Genomic DNA, 24,817 nt, shown 5'->3' on the forward strand with positions numbered 1-24,817 from the left:
ACTTGTTGACCTATCTGAAAGGATCTAGTTGGCCTTTCATTCATGCCTTGAAATTGCCGGTTCTCTACGTCCCTTCTGACGTTTGGCTTAATCAAATCCAGCCGGCATCTTAGTCTTCTATTGAAAAACATCATGGCGGGAGTTTGGTTTGTGACCGCATGTGTTGCATTCCTGTACGCCAACAAGAAGTTATCTACCTTATGTTGTAGATTTATGTCTTCATTACCCATGGCCTTTATGGCCTTCTTGAAGGTCTGGACAAACCTTTCAGCTAATCCATTGGTGGCGGGATGGTATGGGGCGGACGTATAGTGCTTAACCCCATTGCTTTTTAAGAACTTCCTGAATTCTTCGGACACAAATTGCGGTCCATTATCAGAACAGATATGTTCCGGCAGCCCATTCCTGGCAAATATGGTCCTTAATACTGTGATGGTTTTTTCCGTGGTGGTGGAGGACATTTTTATTACCTCCGGCCACTTGGAGTGTGCATCCACCGCGATTAAAAACATTGAGTCCATAAATGGACCAGCAAAGTCGATATGTACCCTTTGCCATGGAGATGAGGGCCACTCCCATCTATGCAGAGGAGCTTGTGGTGGCGCGTTTTGGACCTTCTGGCATCCTAGACAGCTCTTGGTTATTTCTTCGATGTCTCCATCAATACCTGGCCACCACACAAACGCTCTGGCTAGGTTCTTCATTTTCACTCCACCCAGATGCCCCTCGTGAAGCTCCTTTAGTACTTTCTGCTGGAGTTTGGGTGGAATCACCACTCTAGATCCACACATCAAGGTTCCTCGGCACACTGACAGCTGTTCTCTTCTGTGCGAAAATGCTGGCAGCATTGGTTCGCCATGTACTGGCCATCCCTCCACCGTTAAATCGTAGACTCGTGAGAGAGTCGGGTCATTTCTTGTTTCCTTTTCGATCATGGAATTTGTTACTGGTAGACATTCCATTATGGTTGAGTGGAACATCTCCACTGGGTCCACTGTAGTCGCCTCTTCTTCCACTGGCAACGGTAGGCGCGATAACCCATCAGCATTTCCATGCTGTTTGGACCTTTTGTATTCGATGTCATATTGGTGTGCCCCTAGTAGAACGGACCACCTCTGTAGCCTTTGTGCTGTCATAGTGGAAACGGCCTTGTTAGGGTTGAATATGGACACCAACGGCTGGTGGTCTGTCAGCAATGTAAACTTCTTGCCCTGCAGGTAATGATTGAATTTCTTTACTCCCCACACAAGGCTGAGAGCCTCCCTATCTATCTGAGCATAATTTCGCTCAGCGGAGGTCAATGATCGGGACGCAAATGCGACTGGCCTTTCCGAGCCATTTGGTAACTTGTGTGAGAGTACAGCTCCAATACCATAAGGGGAAGCATCACAAGCTAGACGAAGAGGTAGCGTTGGGTTGAAGTGAGCCAACACTTCCTCAGAGGTAATCAACGCCTTGCTTCTGCGAAAGGCCTTCTTACAGTCCTCGCTCCACTTCCATGGTACTTCTTTCCGCAACAGAGCATTCAGCGGATGCAGCACCGTGGATAGATTTGGCAGAAACTTATGGTAATAATTAATCAACCCCAGAAACGACCTCAACTGTGATACATTTTCCGGAGCGGGGGCCTTCACGACCGCTTCGATCTTGTCAGGTGACTTGTGCAGCCCCTCTTGGTCAATGACATGACCGCAGTATGAGATCCGTTTCTGGAAGAACTCACATTTTTGGCGATTAACTCGAAGGCCATATTCCTTCAACCTGGTGAGCACCAGTTTCAAATTTGTGAGGTGTTCCTCCTCGTCTTCTCCCGTAATCAGGATATCGTCCAAGTAACACCGAGTGCTTGGAATACCCTGTAAGACCTGCTCCATGGCCCTCTGCCAAATTGCTGGAGCCGAAGCTACTCCAAAAACCAGTCTATTATATCGATACAAGCCTCTGTGCGTGTTGATTGTGAGATACTGGCGTGACTCTTCCTCGACCTCCATCTGTAAATATGCTTGTGCCAGGTCTATCTTGGTGAAGTGTTTCCCGCCAGACAATGAAGCAAAGATATCCTCAATCCGCGGAAGCGGGTATTGTACCGTGTGAAGCACCGGATTAACTGTGATCTTGAAGTCTCCGCAGATGCGGACCTTCCCCGGTCCCCCTGACTTGTTACTTGATGAAGACTTCATGACGGGAACAATGGGCGTGGCCCACTCACTCCAGTCCACCTTTGACAGTACCCCTGCACGTTCAAGCTCTTCCAGTTCTGCCTCCACAGCAGGTCGTATCGCGTAAGGTACCGATCTGGCTTTGAAAAATTTTGGGCTTGCATGTTCTGCAATCTTGATTTTTGCCTTAATTCCTCTCAGTGTTCCCAGTCCCTGCTGGAATACCTCTTTAGCCTCGTCCAATATTCTGGACAACCGTTCAGGTTTGACATCTTTCTTTCCGAAATCTACCGTCATTGTGTTTAGTGAGTGCCAGTCTATCTTTATTTTCCTGATCCACTCCCGTCCCAGAAGTGGTGGACCTCCCTTGGGTAGTACATATAAGTCCATTCCTTGGTGATCTTTGCCCTTGTGTCTCACCTTGACTATTATCTTTCCGATGGGGTATACTTTATGCCCCGTGTATGTCTGCAATACTATCTCCGTATCCCGTAGGGGAATATGTTTGAATAACTTTTTGTAATCTTGTTTATTCATGACCGTCAACGCCGATCCGGTGTCCACTTCCATCTTCACTTGGACTTTTGCAATCTGCAGTGTGACCCAGATAGTTTGTCGGTCAGCTTCTTTACTCACATTGTGAATCCTCAGACTACCCAGTTCCTTGCTGTTGGGGTCTGAATCCGAATTCAGTTCATCTGGACTCTTCACAGTCACCTTATGTACCTTTCTGTACTTCTTCTGCGGTGACTTATTGTTGCTGGTCTTCTTTCCTGACCGGCATACTTTAGCTATGTGACCAAGTTTGCCACATTTTCTACATTCCTGGTTTTTAAACCAGCATTGGTTCTGGTCGTGTGTTGTCTTCCCACAACGGTAACATTTCGTTGTACCCGAAGTCATTTGATCCACACTGAGTACCGCTGTCTTCAGCTGCATTTCCGCCGTGCCTCTCGCTGCGGCTTCGTGCGATGCTGCAATAAGGACAGCCTTATCAAGTGTAAGATCGTTCTCTTCGAGCAGTCGCTTTTGTGTTCCTTCCTTCGACGTCCCGCACACGAACTTGTCTCTCAGTGCCTCTGTCAGATTTACCCCAAACTGACAGTATTTTGCTAGCCTACGCAGTTCAACCAGGTACTCCGCGTTGCTTTCCTCCTTTAGTTGCGTTCTCCCGTAAAATGTAGCTCATTCCGCTAACATCAGCGGTGTGGGGTTCACATGATCCTTCAGGACAGCAACAATATTAGCGAAAGACTGATCCGCCGGTTTAGCTGGTGATAGAAGATGCTTCAATAACCCGTATGTCTTCGCACCCATTGAGTTTAGTAAGGTTAGAGCTTTATCATAATTTGCTATCTTATTGACCTTACAATATATCTCGATGCGTTCTACATACATGGTCCAATCTTCCACATCAGAATCGAATTCGTTGATGTTGCCACACTTAGGCAGCTTCACAATCTTCCTGAGAAACAACGACGAAATTTTTCTTTAACTTTTTTTTTTTCTTTTTTTTTCCAAAAATGGCGGTTTCCCGCGCTTGTCTTCTTCCCCGCCCACTTTCAAAATGGCGGTTTCCCGCTCCTGTCTTCTTCTCCGCCTACTGGCGGGAGGGGTAAGCTTTTCCCTCGGGCGACGACCGCTGGCTTTCGGGGTTCGCAGCCTGCGCGCCGGCTTCAGTGTGTTCTTTGTTCCCTTTTCTCGGCAGGGCAACCGGCGCTGGGGGCAACCCGTTGACGGCGAACAGTTCCAGCCGCTGGCTGAATCTCCTCGGTCTCCCTCGCTCGGCTCTGTCTCTCCCGCTCTCTCGGGCTCTGTCTCTCCCTCAGCGGCTTCCAATCGCGCCTCCCAGCCCTCTCGCAGTCCGGTCCTTTCCTCCCCCGGCTGCAGCTGAGTTCTCCGCGGTTTCTTATTTTTATTTCTTCCCGCGCCTTACGATCCCGGTCGCAGCGCCTCGCGGCTTCGGTAGCTGCCCGGCCTTTCGCCGGTCGCGGTCGAGCTGTCTCACGACGCTGTTGCGTCTCCCAGCCCGCTTGTAGCCCGGTCTCTCACACCGGCTGCGTTCCCGCTGGTAGCCCGGTCTCTCACACCGGCTGCGTTCCCGCTTGCACCGCGGCTTCCATGCCCCACGCTGCCCCAGTCTCAGCGCCTCTGGGCCCGACTTCTGTCCGGCTCCTTTCCCCCCGACCGTGGTCGAGTTCACCGCCCTTCCTCCGTTCTTTTTTTTTTAATTTTCCCCCTACTCACAGTCAACGTGGCCGACTTGCTTCTTGTGGCTGATCGGCTCACTCACCACCGTGGCAGAAGGGACGATCACTGCCTGTTGCTGATGGAAGGCTTCGTGTCTGAATTCTTCCTTCTTCCTTGCTCTGCAGACTCGAGTCTTCTCTCAGCAGAATGACGAGGGCGGGTGCCTCCTCTCGACGCTCGTTAACTGCTTCGGATGTATCGCTGCCGCAGGGTAAGATCGAACTCGTCGCCACTGTAAAGTCTGTGGGTATATGGTGAATTAATACACAGACTACAAGAGTAACTTTAACAGGACTTTACTATTCGAAGGTCAGGGCGAATCTGCCCAATAAATCCTTACACAGCACTTATATACCGGTGTGGTCACCACCGGTATTACAGTGTACAGTAGCCAAGATAAAGTAGTGCAACCCTTAAAATAGTTCTCTTAAAGGTGGAACGTTACATACACTACAGCCGCGAGCTGTCAAAAGTTGCAGCATTCAGCTTTCTGTTCTGGAGAGATCTCTAAATCAGCCTGAGAGGAAGGAATTAACTTGGAATACAGATCGTCAGTGTTTGACAGCTTCAAACAGCTGTCAAACGCTGATATTTCATCTGTCAAAAGCTTTTGACAGATGAAATGTCAATCTGTGACGTCACCTGTTGCCGGGTGGCCCTTAATTGGCCTGCTGAGCCCGCTGGGCGGGTTCAACAACGTCAATCGAGTGAAAATCGCACGGATTGGCCACAACTCGATGGAGGCGGGACTACAACCCCGAAAGTGGGAGTCCCGCCTCCTACACGCCTCCAGAATCAAAATCCAGCCCTATAAGTAAATAAATTTGATGAACTCTGAGTGCAAGTGTAGTCTGGCTGTGGGCTTATTTCACCTCTGCAAAGGCACTGACTCGTATTCCTCACTCAAAGAATCATAGAAGTAAACAGCACAGACGGTGGCTGTTTGGCCCATTGTGTCTGTGCTGGCTTCTTCCCAGAGCGGTTCAAAACTAATCCCGTTTCCTTGCTCCCTCCCCACTGCCCCGTTAAAACATTTACCCAATTTTCCCTTAAAAGATACAGCGGTGTCTGCCACAGCCGCTCAGTGGAAAAGTATTCCAAGCTCCAGCTACCCTCCGAGTAAAGACATTTCTTCTAACCTCGCTGCTCACTATCGTAGTGACAGTTCAAAAATTGATAACCTCCTCATCGCTGACTCCCCAGTTATCCTGCCTTGCTCACTCAATCAGAATCCGTTGTAATTTTACAAGTTTCTGTTAAATCTCATCCTGGTCTTCTCTGCTCCTGCGGGAGTAGTCCAGTGTGCAGTTTTGGGTACTCCATTATGGAAAGGACATTAAAACTAGAGGGCCTGTAAAGTGAAGATTCACCAGGATGATGCTGGGAATGGGAAACGACAGTTAGAAGGAGATTTGAGATACTAGGATAACATGGGATTTACAGCACAGAAACAGGCCATTCGGCCCAACCAGTCCATGCCGGCGTTTATGCTCCACTCGAGCCTCCTCCCGTCTTTCCTCATCTAACTCTTATCAGCATATCCCTCAATTCCCGTCTCCCTCATATGGACTATTTCTACTGGAGCGGAGAAGCCGAAGAACAGATTTAATAGAAACTTTTAAAGTGGCAAAGGATGCCAGTATTTGAAGAATATCCCTTCCTCAACCAACACCACCGCAAACTGATCAACTAATAGTTCATCTCTGAGACCTTGCTGTCCATTAATTGGTTGTTGTGTTTGCCGACAAAAGCAGTAACTGCATTTCAAAAAAAAATTGCTGGGTTTTGATCTCCTGAGGCTAAGTTAAGGTGCAATACACTATACTAGGCCTCCCTCCCCAAACCTCTCCAACTCTCCTTTAAGATGCTCCTTAAAACCTACCTCTTTGACCAAGCTTTTGGTCACCTTTTTTAAAATTCGTTTGTGGGCTGTGGGGGTCGCTGGCGAGGCCCAGCATTTATTGACCATCCCTAATTGCCCTCGAGAAGGTGGTGGTGAGCCGCCTTCTTGAACCGCTGCAGTCCGTGTGGTGGAGGTGCTCCCACAGTGCTGTTAGGGAGGGAGTTCCAGGATTCTCACCCAGCGACAATGAAGGAACGACCGACATACTTCTAAATCAGGATGGTGTGTGACTTGGAGGGGAACTTGGAGGTGGTGGTGTTCCCATGCGCCTGCTGCCCTTGTCCTTCTAGGTGGAAGAGGTCGCGGGTTTGGGAGGTGCTGCCGAAGAAGCCTTGGCGAGTTACTGCAGTGCATCTTGTAGATGGTACACACTGCAGCCACGGTGCGCCGGTGGTGGAGGGAGTGAATGTTTAAGGTGGTGGATAGGGTGCCGATCAAGCGGGCTGCTTTGTCCTGGATGGTGTCGAGCTTCTTGAGTGTTGTTGGAGCTGCACTCATCCAGGCAAGTGGTGAGTATTCCATCACACTCCTGACTTGTGCCTTGTAGATGGTGGAAAGGCTTTGGGGAGTCAGGAGGTGAGACACTCGCCGCAGAATACCCAGCCTCTGACCCGCTCCTGTTGTCACAGTATTTATGTGGCTGGTCCAGTTACGTTTCTGGTCAATGGTGACCCCCAGGATGTTGATGGTGGGGGATCCGGCGATGGTAATGCCGTTGAATGTCAAAGGTGGGTGGTTAAACTCTCGCTTGTTGGAGATAGTCATTGCCTGGCACTTCTGTGGCACGAATGTTACTTGCCGCTCATCAGCCCAAGCCTGAACGTCGTCCTGGTCTTGTTGCATGCGGGCATGGACTGCTTCATTATCTGAGGAGTTGTGAATGGCACTGAACACTGTGCAGTCATCAGCGAACATCCCCATTTCTGACCTGTCCTAATATCTCCTTATGTGGCTAGGTGTCAAATTCTGTCCGATTTACGCTCCTGTGTAGCGCCTTGGGACATTTTACTACGTTAAAGGCGCTATATAAACGTAAGTTGTTTATAAATGCATGTTACTCTTATGCACTGAAGTTGATTAAACTTACATCATCTGAATTTATTTTTTTTTGCTTTACGATTAGGTTTGAAACACTCGAGCCAGAGATGAACAGCCAAGCCTCCCGCATCACAGCTGTCAACGACGTTGCCAGCCAGTTGCTAAGCAGCGAGCACCGCAACAAAGACGAGGTTACTGGCATGAAAGACCAGCTGAACAGCAGGTGAGCCCAACCCAATAATACAGAGGCTGCTCGCATTGTAACCCTCCAAATAAGGACAGCAGAACCGTCACTGCAAACAAACACCAAGAGAATTGCTCGGTCTACTCTCGCCCAAGCTACCTGTCCGTTTTAATATGAATTCACAAGTCATTTATGCATTGTCCATGCAGTGTTTCCTGTTATTTTTCTGGTTACTTTTCTTCAATTTCCATTTTTTCTATTTAATTTAGCCACCTATTCACTACTTGCTGATTTACCTAAACTTCTCTCCTGCTCTTATCAACCTTATGCAATGTGCAACAATTTAACCCTCACTTGGGTTTCTCAATAAACACACACATTTTAAAACATAGCGAAATGCCTAAGGGAAGTCCGTGTTTGCGGTGTGTACTCCGTATTGTAGAGGGCGCTGGGAGCGTGTCAGTATTTACAGGAAGTCTCTGGGAGTGTGCCAGTATTTACAGGGTCTCCCCAGGAGTGTGCCAGTATTTACAGGAGGTACCTGGCAGTGCGCCAGTATTTACAGGAGGTCTCTGGCAGTGTGTCAGTATTGTAGAGGTCTCTGGCAGTGTGTCAGTATTGTAGAGGTCGCGGAGCGTGTGTGTCAGTATTGACAGGAGGTCCCTGGGAGTGTGTCAGTATTTACAGGGTCTCCCCGGGAGTGTGTCAGTATTTACAGGGGGTGTCCCCGGGAGTGTGTCAGTATTTACAGAGGGTCCCGGGGAGTGTGTCAGTATTTACAGGAGGTCCCCAGGAGTGTGTCAGTATTTACAGGGGGTCCCCGGGAGTGTGTCAGTATTTACAGGGGGTCCCCGAGGAGTGTGTCAGTATTTACAGGGGTCCCCAGGAGTGTGTCAGTATTTACAGGGGTCCCTGGGAGTGTGTCAGTATTTACAGGGTCTCCCCGGGAGTGTGTCAGTATTTACAGGAGGTCCCTGGGAGTGTGTCAGTATTGACAGGAGGTCCCTGGGAGTGTGTCAGTATTTACAGGGGGTCCCCGGGAGTGTGTCAGTATTTACAGGGGGTCCCTGGGAGTGTGTCAGTATTTACAGGGTGTCCCCGGGAGTGTGTCAGTATTTACAGGGGTTCCCCAGGAGTGTGTCAGCATTTACAGGGAGTCCCCGGGGAGTGTCTCAGTATTTACAGGGGGTCCGCAGGAGTTTCAGTATTTACAGGTGATCCCCGGGAGTTTGTCAGTTTTACAGGGGGGTCCCCGGGAGTGTATCAATATTTACAGGGGGTCCCTGGGAGTGTGCCAGCATAAGAACATAAGAAATAGGAGCAGGAGTAGGCCAATCGGCCCCTCGAGCCTGCTCCGCCATTCAATAAGATCATGGCTGATCTGATCCTAACCGCCAATCTACTATCACAGAACCATCTCCTGAATCTAACAGAATTAGACACACGAAATAGGAGCAGGATCAGGCTACACGGCCCCTGGGCCCGCTCCGCTACCCACAGGGCCATGTCCGATCCGAACCTAGACTCATGTCCAAATTCCTGCCTGCTCCCCGTAACCCTTAATTCCCTTTACTTCTAGGAAACTGTCTGTTTCTGTTTTAAATTTATGTAATGATGTAGCTTCTACAGCTTTTTGGGGCAGCATATTCCATGGACCTACCACCCTCTGAGTGAAGTAGTTCCTCCTCATCTCAGTTTTGAAAGAGCAGCCCCTTATTCTAAGACTATGCCCCCTAGTTCTAGTTTCATCCATCATCGGGAACATCCTCCCCGCATCCACCCGATCCAACCCCTTCACAATCTTATATGTTTCAATAAGATCGCCTCTCATTCTTCTGAACTCCAATGAGTAGAGTCCCAATCTACTCAACCTCTCCTCATATGTCCATCCCCTCATCCCCGGGATTAACCGAGTGAACCTTCTTTGTACTGACTCGAGAGCAAGTATGTCTTTTCTTAAGTATGGACACCAAAACTGTATGCAGTATTCCAGGTGCGGTCTCACCAATACCTTGTACAACTGAAGCAATACCTCCCTATTTTTATATTCTATCCCCCTAGCAATGAAAGCCAACATTCCATTGGCCTTCTTAATCACTTGCTGCACCTGCATACTAACCTTTTGAGTTTCGTGCACCAGGACCCCCAGATCCCTTTGTACTTCATTACTTTCCAGTTTCTTGCCATTAAGATAATAACTTGCTCTACGATTTTTCCTGCCAAAGTGCATAACCTCACACTTTCCAGTATTGTATTCCATCTGCCAAATCTCTGCCCACTTACTTAGCCTGTCTATGTCTCCTTGCAGGTTTTTTATGTCCTCCTCACTCACTACTTTCCCTCCCATCTTAGTATCATCTGCAAACTTTGATATGTTACACTCGGTCCCCTCCTCCAAATCGTTAATATAGATTGTAAAGAGTTGGGGACCCAGCACTGACCCCTGCGGAACACCACTAGTTACTGATTGCCAGTCTGAGAATGAACCATTTATCCCAACTCTCTGCCTTCTGTTAGATAGCCAATCCTCTATCCATGCCAGAATATTACCCCCAATCCCGTGATTTTTTATCTTAAGCAATAATCTTTTGTGTGGCATCTTGTCAAATGCCTTTTGGAAGTCTAAATACACTACGTCCACTGGTTCCCCTTTATCCACCCTATATGTTACTTCCTCAAAGAACTCCAGCAAATTTGTCAAACATGACCTCCCCTTCATAAAACCATGCTGACTTTGTCCTATTAAATTATGATTATCCAAATGTCCTGTTACTGTCTCCTTAATAATGGACTCCAAAATTTTACCTACCACAGATGTTAGGCTAACCGGTCTATAGTTTCCAGCCTTCTGTCCACTGCCCTTTTTAAATAAGGGTGTTACATTAGCAGTTTTCCAGTCTGCCGGGACCTTTGCTGAGTCCAGGGAGTTTTGGAAAATTATTACTAATGCATCCACAATCCCTACCGCCACTTCCCTCAAGACCCTAGGATGTAAGCCATCAGGTCCAGGTGATTTATCTGCCTTGAGTCCCATTATTTTACCGAGTACCACTTCCTTAGTGATTTTGATCGTGTTTAGCTCCTCCCCCCCCTATAGCCCCCTGTTTGTCCAGTGTTGGGATATTCTTAGGCCTAGAAATTCATTAAGGCGCTGCCAGCTTTGCGGCCAGTTACCGCCTAAAGAGGGCTTCTGCACCAAAAATGAGTTTGCGCTGATATTCAGCGCAGCGGTATTGGCGGCGGTAGCCGTTAGCGCTGCGCCGGCACCGATGACGTCATCGGTGTGCGCAGTGCCCCGGTTCCGCCCCGAAACCGGCCCGATCCCCATATTTAATAGCGGCCGCCTCCTCCGAAGCGGCCGCAAACAGCGACCAGAAAACGGGGCCGTGCTGTAGCCTTAGTGGGGCGCTTTAAAGGGGAAGGTGCGGCCGGCTGCTTTTTCGGCGGCCGCCTGCCCGCACCTCCTTCCCCGGCCTCCTCCACCACGCCCCCCCCCCCCCCCCCCCGCGGCATTGCCGGCTGCTTTCCGCGATCCCGGCACTTCTCCGTGGTGCCGGGCTCATTTGCCGGCACTCTCCAGCGGCGATCTCCCCGTTGCAGGCAGCTCCCCCTTAAGAGAAGGAGGAGGCCTGCAGTACCGCAGCCTGCCGCTCCGCAGCGGCTGGCGCAGCGGCGCCAAGAGCGCTGAAATTCAGTGTCAGCGCCCCAAGCGGAGGTGGGCACACCCTGGTATAGCGCCCGGTTCCGAATTGGGGCGCAAACACTGAATATCTGACGATCGCTAATGGCTCCCCACCCAGCGCTAACTTTTGGGCGCGAGCGAGCTGGCCGCCCCAAAGTGAATTTCTAGGCCTTCGTGTCCTCTACTGTAAAGACTGATACAAAATATTCATTCAGTGTTTTTGCCATCTCCATATTTCCCACCATTAATTTCCCGGTCTCATCCTCTAAGGGACCAACATTTACTTTAGCCACCCTTTTTCTTTTTATATAACTATAAAAACTCTTACTATCTGTGTTTATATTTTTTGCTAATTTACTTTCATAATCTATCTTCCCTTTCTTAATCAATCTTTTTGTTATTTTTTGCTGTCTTTTAAAGTTTTCCCAATCCTCTATCCTCCCACTAGATTTGGCTACCTTATATGCCCTTGTTTTTAGTCGAATACTATCCTTAATTTCTTTACTTAGCCATGGATGGCTGTCCTTTCTTTTACACCCTTTTCTTCTCAGTGGAATATATATTTTTTGGAAGTTGTAAAATAACTCCTTAAATGTACACCACTGATCATGTATCGTCTTACCCTTTAATCTATTTTCCCAATCCACTCGACTCAATTCCGCTCTCATACCTTCATAGTCTCCTTTATTCAAGCTTAGCACGCTTGTTTGAGATCCAACCTTCTCACCCTCTAATTGAATATGGAATTCAACCATGTTATGATCACTCATTCCAAGGGGATCCTTTACTAGGACGTTTTTAATTAATCCTGTCTCGTTACACAGGACCAGATCTAAGGTTGCTTGCCCCCTGGTCGGTTCAGTTACATACTGCTCAAGAAACCCATCCCTAATACAATTCACAATTCAAATCGCTTTATTGGCATGATAAGTTACATCTTATGTTGCCAAAGCATCAAAATACATTTATGGTTTAGCACATAAACGCAGTTCTATTCATACAGTGTATAAACAGGTATATCCCTGAGTGTATAAATATACATTCGCATTGTTTATATATATTCTTTTCTTAGTTTACTGGTTGTCCCTCTGTTCATGGCAAGCTGTAACATAGTGTGCCGCCAGTGTTACACAGCTTCTCTCCTCTCCCAGTAGGAATGGGAGTTTTTGGTTGTCATTCAGATTTCTGAAATCAGGGCATATTTGTGAGAATTTTTGGTAGAAATTCTCCCTGATGCCCTGATATTTTCCGCAGGCTGTGAGGAAGTGCATCTCTGTCTCCACTACTCCCTGACTGCAGTGAGAGCATATCCTGTCTTCTCTTGGCAGCCTGGTCTGCCTGTGTCTGCCTTTTTCGATCGCTAGGCTATGTTCGCTAAGTCTGTACCTTGTCAAGGTTCTTCTCAGTTTGTTATCCTTTACCATGGTCAGGTAATCAGCTGTGTTGTATTGTCTGTTTAGGGCCAAGTAGCAATTGAGTTTGCTTTGGGTTTTTGTTGTTTCTGCCCAATATGTCAGATATTTTTCCTTTTGCTTAGCGACGATTGTGTTGGGTCGAATTCTTTGTGTTACCCTGTCACTGTCCTGGGGCTGGTTATTGTTAGTATTGTTAGTAGTTACTTCACTGAGTCCCAGGACTAGTTGACTGAGGGTATTCTTCTTTATGGTCAGCTCTTGGCATTTCAGGGCGTCGTAGTGATAGCATTGGGGATTGCTCATTTGTAGGTGATTCCAAAATTTGGTGGCTCTTTTTTGGATAGTGATTATTAATGGATATTGGCCTAGTTCTACCCTGCATGCATTGTTTACTGTTTTCCTTTGAGTCCGGAGGATACTTTTACAGAATTCTGCATGTAGGATCTCAATTGGGTGTTTGTCCCATTTTGCAAATTCTTGTTGAGTTAGCGGTCCCCATACCTCACTGCCATAGAGTGCAATTGGTTCAATTACTGATTTGAAAATTTTGAGCCAAATGCTAATTGGGATTTCTATTTGGATTGATTTTTTGATGGCATAGAAAGCCCTTCTTGCTTTCTCTTTCAGTTCATTCACAGCCAGTTTGAAGTTTCCCGTAGAACTGATTTTTAAGCCCAAGTATGTGTAGTTAGTGGTTTGTTCAATTTTGGTTGCTCCTACTGTCAAATTTATTTTGGGTCCCTGATGTTTGGATCTTTGCTGGAACACAAGGACTTTGGTTTTTTGGGGATTTATTGTCAGGGCCCAAGTCTGGCAGTACGACTCCAGCAGGTCCAGGTTCTGCTGTAGCCCCTCTTTAGTTGGTGACAGCAGAACCAGGTCGTCTGCATAGAGGAGGAATTTAACCTTGGATTCATATAGGGTGAGGCCGGGTGCTGTAGATTGTTCAAGTAGTTTTGCCAATCCATTTATGTAAATATTAAAGAGTGTCGGTGAGATTGGCGAGCCCTGCGTCACCCCCCGCCCCTGTGGGAAGTATTTTGTTTGTTTGTCTCCAATTTTAACTGCACATTTGTTGTTTGTATACATTGATTTAATTACATCATATGTTTTCCCTCCTACCCCGCTTTCGATAAGTTTCAGGAATAAACCGTCATGCCAGATGGAGTCGAAAGCCTTCTGGAAATCTACAAAGCAATGTACACTCAATGAACTCATCCTCAAGGCAGCCCTGCCCAATTTGATTTGTCCAATTAATATGATAGTTAAAATCCCCCATAATTATAGATGTTCCCTTATTGCAAGCCTCAACTATTTCCTGATTGATACTCCATCCAACAGAGTTGCAACTGTTCGGAGGCCTATAGACTATAGTCTCCCCGGGAGTGTGCCAGTATTTACAGGAGGTCTCTGGCAGTGTGCCAGTATTTACAGGAGGTCTCTAGGAGTGTGTCAGTATTTACAGGGGTCCCTGGGAGTGTGTCAGTATTTACAGGGTCTCCGCGGGAGTGTGTCAGTATTTACAGGAGGTCCCTGGGAGTGTGTCAGTATTTACAGGAGGTCCCCGGGGAGTGTGTCAGTATTTACAGGGGGTCCCCGGGAGTGTGTCAGTATTTACAGGGGGTCCCCGGGAGTGTGTCAGTATTTACAGGGGGTCCCCGGGGAATGTGGCAGTATTTACAGGGGGTCCCCGGGGAATGTGGCAGTATTTACAGGGGGTCCCCGGGGAATGTGTCAGTATTTACAGGGGGGGTCCCTGAGTGTGTGTCAGTGTTTACAGGTGGTCCCCGTGAGTGTGTCAATATTATAGGGGGTCCCCGGGGAATGTGTCAGTATTTACAGGGGGTCCCCGGGCAATGTGTCAGTATTTACAGGGAGTCCCCGGGCAGTGTGTCAGTGTTTACAGGGAGTCCCCGGGGAGTGTGTCAGTATTTACAGGGGGGGGTCCCTGAGTGTGTGTCAGTGTTTACAGGTGGTCCCCGTGAGTGTGTCAATATTATAGGGGGTCCCCGGGAGTGTGTCAGTATTTGCTGGGGGTCCCCGGACAGTGTGTCAGTATTTACAGGGAGTCCCCGGGCAGTGTGTCATTATTTACAGGGAGTCCCCGGGTAGTGTGTCAGTATTTACAGGTGGGGGTGTCACGGGAATGTGTTAGTAATCACAGGGGGTCCCCGGGAATGTGTCTGTAGTTACAGGGGGTCCCCGGGAGTGTGTCAGTATTTACAGGAGGTCCCCGGCAGTGTGTCTGTAGTTACAGGGGGTCCCTGGGAGTGTGTCAGTATTTACAGGGGGCCATGGGAGTGGGCCAGTATTTACAGGTGGTTCCCAGGAGTGTGTCAGTATTTACAGGGGGTCCCCGGGAGTGTGTCAGTATTACAGGGGGTCCCCAGCAGTGTGTCAGTATTTGCAGGGGGTCCCCGGGAGTGTGTCAGTATTTACATGGGGTCCCCGGGAGTGTGTCTGTATTTACAGGAGGTCCCCGCCAGTGTGTCAGTATTTACAGGGGGTCCCCGGGAGTGTGTCAGTATTTACAGGAGGTCTCTGGCAGTGTGCCAGTATTGTAGAGGCCGCTGAGTGTGTGTGTCAGTATTTACAGGAGGTTTCTAGGAGTGTGTCAGTATTTACAGGGGTCCCTGGGAGCGTGTCAGTATTTACAGGGGGTCCCTGGGAGTGTGTCAGTATTTACAGGGGGTCCCCGGGAGTGTGTCAGTATTTACTGGGGGTGTCCCTGGGAGTGTGTCAGTATTTACAGGGGGTCCCCGGGAGTGTGTCAGTATTTACAGGGGGTCCCCGGGAGTGTGTCAGTATTTACAGGGGGTTCCCGGGAGTGTGTCAGTATTTACAGGGGGTCCCCGGGAGTGTGTCAGTATTTACAGGGGGTGTCCCCGGGAGTGTGTCAATATTTACAGGGGGTCCCCGGGAGTGTGTCAATATTAATAGGGGGTCCCCGGGAATGTGTCAGTATTTACAGGAGGTCCCTGGGAGTGTGTCTGTGTTTACAGGGGGTCCCTGGGAGTGTGTCTGTATTTACAGGGGGTCCCCGGGAGTGTGTCAGTATTTACAGGGGAAGTCCCCGGGAGTGTGTCAGCATTTACAGGGGGTGTCCCCGGGAGTGTGTCATTATTTACAGGGGTCCCCGTGAGTGTGTCAGTATTTACCGGGGGTCCCTGGGAGTGTGCCAGTATTTACAGGAGGTCTCTGGCAGTGTGTCAGTATTGTAGAGGGCGCTGAGCGTGTGTGTCAGTATTTACAGGAGGTCTCTAGGAGTGTTGTTAGATCCGTGGTTCAGTGGATAAATAATTACACGGATGCTGTACATAAACAAATAACAGGTCTTTACTGGAGGAGGGTCATCTCTAGACTGGGGTACAGAGGCATGCGCACAGCTTATATACCGGTGTGGTCACTGCCGGTACTACAGTATACAGGAGCTGTAAAAAGTAGTTCTGACTTAAAGCACATACACTACAAATCCTCCCTTTTTAGATTAATAATACCCCCTTAATATTCAAATAATTAAATTTTTACATGTACATTCAATAACAAAAGTCCATTTATAGATTCAGTCTTTGGGGCGGCTTCCTGACCCTTTCGGGATAGCGCCTTTCCGGAGATTCTTGTTCTTGGTGCAGAGGCAATTCTGACCCCCTTTCATCGGGTAGTTCATCGGGTTCCACTGCTGCTGGGTCTGAAGTAGATACTACCGGTATGTCGGGTTCATCCCCAGGTACTCGAGACATGGGGTTGACGCATTCCTGTGATGCTAAGATCTGATCGACGTGGCGTCTCACAATGTTCTCCCCGACATCCACTGTATACATTAATGGCCCCTGCCTTGTACATATCGTTCCGTGTTGCCACTTCTCTGTTCGATAGTCCCGGGCCAAGACTGGTTGCCCTACATTGACGCTCCTTGTCGGCTTCTCGTTGATGTGCTGGAATTGTTTGTCCTCAACATTTCTTCGCACATTTGGTCTGAGCAAGTCCAGACGAGATCTCAACCTTCGGTTAAAGAACATCATGGCCGGGGTCTGGTTGGTAACTGCATGTGTCGCGTTTCGGTAGGCTAATAAGAAATTGTCCATCTTATGCTGTAGTGGAATTTCCTCGTCGCACATGGCCTTTATCGCCTTCTTAAAGGTTTGTACGAACCTCTCAGCCAATCCATTGGTGGCTGGATGATACGGGGCGGATGTGTAATGCCTTACCCCATTCCTTTTCATGAATTTTTGGAACTCGTCGGACACAAACTGTGGTCCATTATCAGAGCAGATCTGCTCTGGCAACCCGTTTCTGGCAAATATGGTCTGTAGGACTGCAATCGTTTTCTCTGTAGTGGTTGAAGACATCTTTATCACCTCAGGCCACTTTGAATGAGCATCCACTGCTATTAAGAACATTGAGTCCATGAATGGACCAGCAAAATCAATGTGCACCCGTTGCCATGGAGAGGAGGGCCACTCCCATGGGTGTAGAGGGGCATGTGGTGGTGCATTTTGGACCTTCTGGCATCCTAAGCAGCTCTTAGTTAGGTCTTCGATTTGTTGATCGATTCCCGGCCACCACACATAAGCCCTAGCTAGGCTTTTCATTTTCACTCCCCCCAGATGACCTTCATGTAGCTCATTTAGCACTCTCTCCCTTAACTTGGGTGGAATCACCACTCTGGATCCACACATCACTGTCCCCTGGCATACTGACAGCTGTTCTCTTCTGGATGAGAATGCTGGCAACAGTGAGTCGCCATGTGTTGGCCATCCCTTCACCGTCAATTCATATACCCGTGACAGCGTCGGATCATTGCGGGTCTCCTTCTCTATATCCGCGTTTGTTACTGGCAATCGTTCAGTTATCGACGAATAAAATATCTCGATAGGGTCCACTGCTGGTGCTTCCTCCACAGTAGGCAGTGGCAGGCGTGATAGCCCATCAGCGTTTCCATGCTGTTTCGTGCCTTTATATTCTATTTCGTATTGATTCGCCCCTAGAAACAGGGACCATCTTTGTAACCGTTGTGCAGTCATCACTGGAACGCCCTTCTTAGGATTAAAGATGGAGACAAGTGGTTGGTGGTCAGTCAGCAAGGTGAACTTCTGCCCATGCAGATAGTGGTTGAATTTTTTTACTCCCCAGACTAGGCTGAGGACCTCCCTGTCAATCTGGGCGTAGTTGCGCTCGGCTGAGGTTAGTGACCGAGACGCAAAGGCTACTGGCCTCTCCAACCCGTCTGGGAATTTGTGCAACAGCACCGCTCCAATACCATAGGGTGATGCATCACATGCCAAACGAATTGGTAGTGCTGGGTTGAAATGGGCCAACACCTCTTTTGATGTGATCAATTCTTTACACTTCTGGAAAGCTCGTCTACGTTCGTCATTCCACTTCCATGGTACCCCTGTTTGCAGCAGGGTGTTCAGTGGGTGTAATACCGTGGACACATTTGGTAAGAACTTATGGTAGTAGTTTACCAGCCCGAGGAACGACCTCAGTTGTGACACATTTTCCGGTGCTGGAGCCTTGACTACTGCCTCAATCTTTTCAGGGGACTTATGTAACCCCTCTTCATCGATGACATGGCCACAATACGAGATCTGCTTCTGGAAAAACTCGCACTTGTGGCGATTAGCTCGTAGCCCATACTCCTTTAATCTGGTGAGCACCTTCTCCAAGTTGGCGAGGTGATCACTGTCATTTTCGCCCGTGACCAGGATGTCGTCCAAATAACACTGGGTCCCTGGAATCCCTTGCAGGACTTGATCCATCGCCCTTTGCCAAATAGCCGGAGCCGATGCTACCCCGAACACCAGCCGGTTGTATTGATAGAGACCTTTATGAGTGTTGATCGTGAGGTATTGTTTCGAGGCTTCTTCTACCTCCATTTGCAAGTACGCCTGGGCTAGATCAATTTTGGTGAAGCGTTTACCTCCAGATAGCGAGGCGAAAATATCCTCAATTCGTGGAAGCGGATATTGTACCGTGTGAAGGACTGGGTTCACTGTCACCTTAAAATCCCCACAGATGCGGACCTTCTTTGGTTCCCCAGGCGTATTACTCAACGACCTCTTCATTACAGGAACGATGGGTGTAGCCCACTCGCTCCAGTCTACTTTGGACAGTACTCCTGAACGTTCCAACCCTTCCAGCTCTGCTTCGACGGCTGGTCTGATCGCATAAGGCACTGGTCTGGCCTTAAGAAACTTTGGGCTTGCATTTTCCTCTATTTTAATCGTTGCTGTTATGCCTTTTAGTGTTCCGAGTCCCTCCTGGAACACTTCTTTTGCGTCAGTTAGCATGTTTGACAGTCGACCAGGTGTGATGTCGTCATCCTTTTTGGCCTCAACCTTCAGTGCCTATATGGAATGCCAATCTAATTGTATCTTCCGGATCCATTCACGTCCTAGCAGTGGTGGTCCTCCATCTGGCAATACATATATGTCCATTTTAGGTATTTCCTGGCCTTTGTATATCACTTTCACCCTTATTTTTCCTTTGGGGTAGACTTTTTGCCCCGTGTACGTCTTCAAGACAATCTCTGTAGCTTTCAAGGGTATATGTGAAAATAGCCGCTTGTAGTCCCTTTGGTTTATGACTGTTAGGGCTGATCCTGTGTCCAATTCCATTTTCACTTGGACTCCGTCTATCTTGAGTGTAACCCAGATAGTCTGGTGATCCTCCATTTTGGTTACCTTATGTAGTTTCAGACAACCCAGCTCCTTGCTGTGTCACTTTTCTGTTCGTCTGAACTACTGTCCATCACCTGGTGTACCTTTTTGTACTTCTCCTGTGGAGATTTCTTGCTGTTGGTTTTCTTCCCAGACCTGCAGACTCTTGCTATGTGTCCTGCTTTTCCACACTGTCTGCACACTTGGTCCTTGAACCAACAATCCTTGTGGTCGTATGTTGTTCTGCCGCAGCGATAACACTTCCCTGTTCCATAGGACATTTCATTGGTGCCATATTCTTGCGGTCTCCGTTGTATCTCTGCAGCGCCCCTTGCGGCTGCTTCGTGTGATACTGCCATACTGAAAGCCTTGTCCAGCGTAAGATCCTTTTCTGATAGAAGCCGTTTCTGGGTTCCTTCACTTTGAAGCCCACACACAAACTTGTCCCTTAATGTATCTGCTAGTCCCACTCCAAACTGGCAGTGTTTCGATAGCTTGCGCAGTTCCGTTAAGTACTCAGCATTGCTTTCGTCTTTGTGTTGGTTCCTTTTATGGAACTTAAATCGTGCTGCTATCAGCAGCGGTGTGGGGTTTAAGTGGTCCTGTAGGATTTCTACTATGCTTTCGAAATTCTTATTCACAGGCTTCTCTGGGGTTATTAGGTTTCGCAGTAACCCATAAGTTTTTGCACCCATGGAATTTGACAAAACCAGTGCTTTCCTAGCATCTGGCACTTAATTCGCCCTGCAGTACACCTCAATACGTTCCACATATGTCGCCCAATCTTCGACTTCATTGTTGAACGTAGAGATACTGCCACTCTTCGGCATCCCTGGGTGTGATTTAACTGTCAAAAATGGCGTCTCCCGCGCTTTCCCTTCTTCCCGCGCTCGCCCTTCTTCTCCGCTGCGGCTTCTAAAAATGGCGTCTCCCGCGCTCTCCCTTCTTCTCCCCGCGGACACTGTTCAGCCCTTGAGCCCTGTCTGCGCTCTGCGCGTTTTTTTTTTCTGTGCGCCTTTCCCGTTTCCGCCGCTCGGTCCTGAACCCAGCTGCTGCTTTACCCTCTCTCTCTCCGTTTTGTTTTTCCTCGACGCCGCTCAGTGTTCAACCCCCGGCTGCGCCCTGTGCGCTTCACCCTCTATCTTACCCCGTTGATGCTGCTTGGCTTTTTCTCTGCCGTCGGTCGGCTCCAGCCGCCGCTGTCCGGGAAGGGTCTGCGCTGTACCTGGTACCTGTCGTCAGTCTGTTGCTGATCGTCGTGGCTGGGGAACCAAGCCCAGCTCTCCACAGCCTCCCCTGCGATGTTCACTCTCTGCCGGACGACTGGGCGGTTGCTCGTGGTCGACGCCCGTGTTTCGGGCCTCGACTTTCGTCCACCGCCCTCCCGGAGTGAATCCTCGAAGGGAAATGCAGAGTTGCAGGTAGATTCAAATCGACACTCGTCGCCACTGTTAGATCCGTGATTCTGAGAGTATGATGTTTTTCAATAACCACACGGATGCTGTAACTTAACAATCAACAGGTATTTACTGGAGTAGGGTAGTCTCAAGACTGGGGGTACAGAGGCATGCTCAAGGCTTATATACAGGTGTGGTCACTGCCGGTACTACAGTATACAGGAGCTGTAAAAGTAGTTCCCTCTTAAAGGTACATACACTACACCCGGGAGTGTGTCAGTATTTACAGGGGTCCCTGGGAGTGTGTCAGTATTTACAGGGTGTCCCCGGGAGTGTGTCAGTATTTACAGGGGGTCCCCGGGAGAGTGTCAGTATTTACAGGGGGTCTCCGGGAGTGTGTCAGCATTTACAGGAGGTCCCCGGGAGAGTGTCAGTATTTACAGGAAGTCCCTGGGAGTGTGTCAGCATTTACAGGAGGTCTCCGGGGAGTGTGTCAGTATTTGCAGGGGCCCATGGGAGTGTGTCGGTACTTACAGGGTCTCCCTGGGAGTGTGTCAGTATTTACAGGGGGCCCTCGGAGTGTGTCAGTATTTACAGGAGGTCCCCGGGGAGTGTGTCAGTATTTACAGGGGGTCCCCGGGAGTGTGTCAGTATTTACAAGGGGTCCCCGGGAGTGTGTGAGTATTTACAGCGGGTCCCCGGGAGTGTGTCAGTATTTACAGGGGGTCCCCGGGGAGTGTGTCAGTATTTACAGGGGGTCCCCGGGCAGTGTGTCAGTATTTACACGGGGTCCCCGGGGAGTGTGTCAGTATTTACAGGGAGTCCCCGGGCAGTGTGTCAGTATTTACAGGGGGGGGTGTCACGGGAATGTGTCAGTAATCACAGGGCGTCCCCCAGGAGTGTGTCAGTATTTACAGGGTGTCCCCGGGAGTGTGTCAGTAATCACGGGGTCCCTGGGAGTGTGTGTATTTACAGAGGGTCCCTGGGAGTGTGTGTATTTACAGAGGGTCCCTGGGAGTGTGTCAGTATTTACAGGGGGTCCCCGGGAGTGTGTCTGTATTTACAGGGTGTCCCTGGGAGTGTGTCTGTATCTACAGGGGGTCCCTGGGAGTGTGTCAGTATTTATAGGGGGTGTCCTCGGGAGTGTGTCAGTATTTACAGGGGGTCCTCGGGAGAGTGTCAGTATTTTCAGGGAGGTCCCCGGGAGTGTGTCAATATTTACAGGGGGTGTCCCCGGGAGTGTGTCAGTATTTACAGGAGGTCCCCGGGAGTGTGTCAATATTTACAGGGGGTCCTCGGGAGTGTGTCAGTATTTACAGGGGATCCCTGGGAGTGTGCCAGTATTTACAGGGTCTCCCCGGGAGTGTGCCAGTATTTACAGGGGGTCCCTGGGAGTGTGTCAGTATTTACAGGGGGTCCCCGGGAGTGTGTCAGTATTTACAGGAGGTCTCCGGGGAGTGTGTCAGTATTTGCAGGGGCCCATGGGAGTGTGTCGGTACTTACAGGGGGGCCCTCGGAGTGTCAGCATTTACAGGAGGTCCCCGGGGAGTGTGTCAGTATTTACAGGGGGTCCCCGGGAGTGTGTCAGTATTTACAGGGGGTGTGTCAGTATTTACAGGGGGTCCCCGGGCAGTGTGTCAGTATTTACAGGGGGTCCCCCAGGAGTGTGTCAGTATTTACAGGGGGTGTGTCAGTATTTACAGGGGGTCCCCGGGCAGTGTGTCAGTATTTACAGGGGGTCCCCCAGGAGTGTGTCAGTATTTACAGGGAGTCCCCGGGAGTGTGTCAGTATTTACAGGGAGTCCCCGGGCAGTGTGTCAGTATTTACAGGGGGGGGTGTCACGGGAATGTGTCAGTAATCACAGGGGGTCCCCGGGGAGTGTGTCAGTATTTACAGGGAGTCCCCGGGAGTGTGTCAGTATTTACAGGCGTTCCCCAGGAGTGTGTCAGTATTTACAGGGGTTCCCCGGGAGTGTGTCAGTATTTACAGGAGGTCTCCGGGGGTGTGTCGGTATTTATAGGGGCTCCCTGGGAGTGTGTCAGTATTTACAGGGGGTCCCCGGGAGTGTGTCAGTATTTACAGGAGGTCCCCGGGAGTGTGTCAGTATTTACAGGGGGCCCCCGGGAGTGTGTCAGTATTTACAGGGGGTCCCGGGGAATGGGTCAATATTTACAGGGGGTCCCCGGGAGTGTGTCAGTATTTACACGGGGTCCTCGGGAGTGTGTCAGTATTTACAGGGGGTCCCTGGGAGTGTGTCAGTATTTACGGGGGTTCCCCGGGTGTGTGTCAGTATTTACAGGGGGTCCCTGGGTGTGTGTCAGTATTAACAGGGGATCCCCGGGAGTGTGTCAGTATTTACAGGAGGTCCCCGGGAGTGTATCAGTATTTACAGGGGGCCCCCGGGAGTGTGTTAGTATTTACAGGGGGTCCCCGGGAGTATGTCAGTATTTACAGGGGATCCCCGGGAGTGTGTCAGTATTTACAGGGGATCCCCGGGAGTGTGTCAGTATTTACAGGGGGTCTTCGGGAGTGTGTCAGTATTTACAGGGGTGTCCCCGGGAGTGTGTCAGTATTTACAGGGGATCCCCGGGAGTGTGTCAGTATTTACAGGGAGGTCCCCGGGAGTGTGTCAGTATTTACAGGGGGTCCCCGGGAGTATGTCAGTATTTACAGGGAGGTCCCCGGGAGTGTGTCAGTATTTACAGGAGGTCCCCGGGAGTGTGTCAGTATTTACAGGGGGTCCCCGGGAGTGTGTCAGTATTTACAGGGGGTCCCCGGGAGTATGTCAGTATTTACAGGGAGGTCCCCGGGAGTGTGTCAATTTTTGGAAATTGCTCTTCTGGCAGGGAACCACATGTATTGAGAAACGGCAGGCACGCTTGCCCCAGTTTTCTGACCATTGACATTGCACTCCTGGCGGACAAGGCTTCATAATGAGAGTGTCCATTCGTACAGTCGGTCCTTGAGTGCTAATCCCAATGAAACAAATTTTGATCAATTCCTAATTTACCTGTTTCAGTTGGGATCAGTTCCGTGGCCTCGCGGATCAGAAGAAGGAAGCCCTCAGCTCGGCCCTCAGCATTCAGAATTACCACCTCGAGTGCAATGAGACTAAATCGTGGATTAAAGAGAAGACCAAAGTTATCGAGTCTACCCAGAGTCTCGGAAACGACTTGGCTGGGGTCATGGCCCTTCAGCGCAAGTTGACCGGCATGGAACGGGACTTGGAGGCCATTCAGGGCAAACTGCACGACTTGCAGAAAGAAGCGGAGAAGCTCGCCTCGGAACACCCAGAGCAGGCAGAGGCCATCTTGGCCAGGCTTTCCGAAATCAACGGCGTGTGGGAGGACCTGAAGGACACCCTGAAGAAACGAGAGGAGTCGCTGGGAGAAGCCAGCAAGCTGCAGGGCTTCCTGAGGGACCTGGACGACTTCCAGTCGTGGTTGTCCCGAACGCAGACGGCCATCGCCTCGGAGGATATGGCCACATCGCTGACCGATGCGGAGAAGCTCCTTACCCAGCACGAGAACATCAAGAACGAGATCGACAACTACAAAAACGATTACGAGAAGATGCGAAATGTCGGGGAGGAGGTGACGCAAGACCAGACCGACGCCCAGTACATGTTCCTGCACCAGCGGCTGCAGGCTCTTGATACAGGGTGGAACGAACTGAGCCAGATGTGGGAGAACAGGCATAACCTCCTGGCACAGGTGTACGGTTATCAGATCTTCCTGCGTGATGTCAAACAAGCGGAAGGGTTCCTTAACAATCAGGTACAGTAGTGATTGAACAGACCGTACAGCCACAGAGCCAGGCCCTGTTATTGGTAGAATAATACCGATTTTGATAGAGTAAATAGGGCGAACTTGTTTCCACTGGCAGGACAGTCGGTAACCAGAGGACAGAGATTTAAGATAATCGGCAAACATAGCCGGGGGTGGGGGGGTGGTGGAGGGGATGAGGAGTAATCACTTTATGCAGCGAGTTGTTGTGATCTGGAACGCGCTGCCTGAAAGGGCGGTGGAAGCAGATTCAGTAGTAACTTTCAAAAGGGAATTGGATAAATACTTGAAAAGGAGAAATTTGCGGGGCTATGGGGGAAGAGCAGGGGGGAGTGGGACTA

General features: G+C 49.6%; 1 protein-coding gene across 2 annotated transcripts in view; it reads left to right on the forward strand.

Moving 5' to 3' along the window:
* Window positions 1–24,817, forward strand: part of sptbn2 (spectrin, beta, non-erythrocytic 2) — a 678,353-nt gene that overhangs the window by 303,898 nt on the left and 349,638 nt on the right. For both annotated transcript variants that reach the window (XM_085976259.1, XM_085976260.1), the window contains exons 15-16: window positions 7,436–7,573; window positions 23,711–24,467. In XM_085976259.1, the coding sequence (XP_085832385.1) occupies window positions 7,436–7,573; window positions 23,711–24,467 (895 nt within the window). The remainder of the gene's footprint in view (window positions 1–7,435; window positions 7,574–23,710; window positions 24,468–24,817) is intronic.

Source organism: Somniosus microcephalus, unplaced genomic scaffold (assembly GCF_052327205.1).
Source record: "Somniosus microcephalus isolate GS21.2 unplaced genomic scaffold, FLI_Smic_1.0 unresolved_chr2, whole genome shotgun sequence".
NCBI classification, from domain to species: Eukaryota; Metazoa; Chordata; class Chondrichthyes; order Squaliformes; family Somniosidae; genus Somniosus; species Somniosus microcephalus.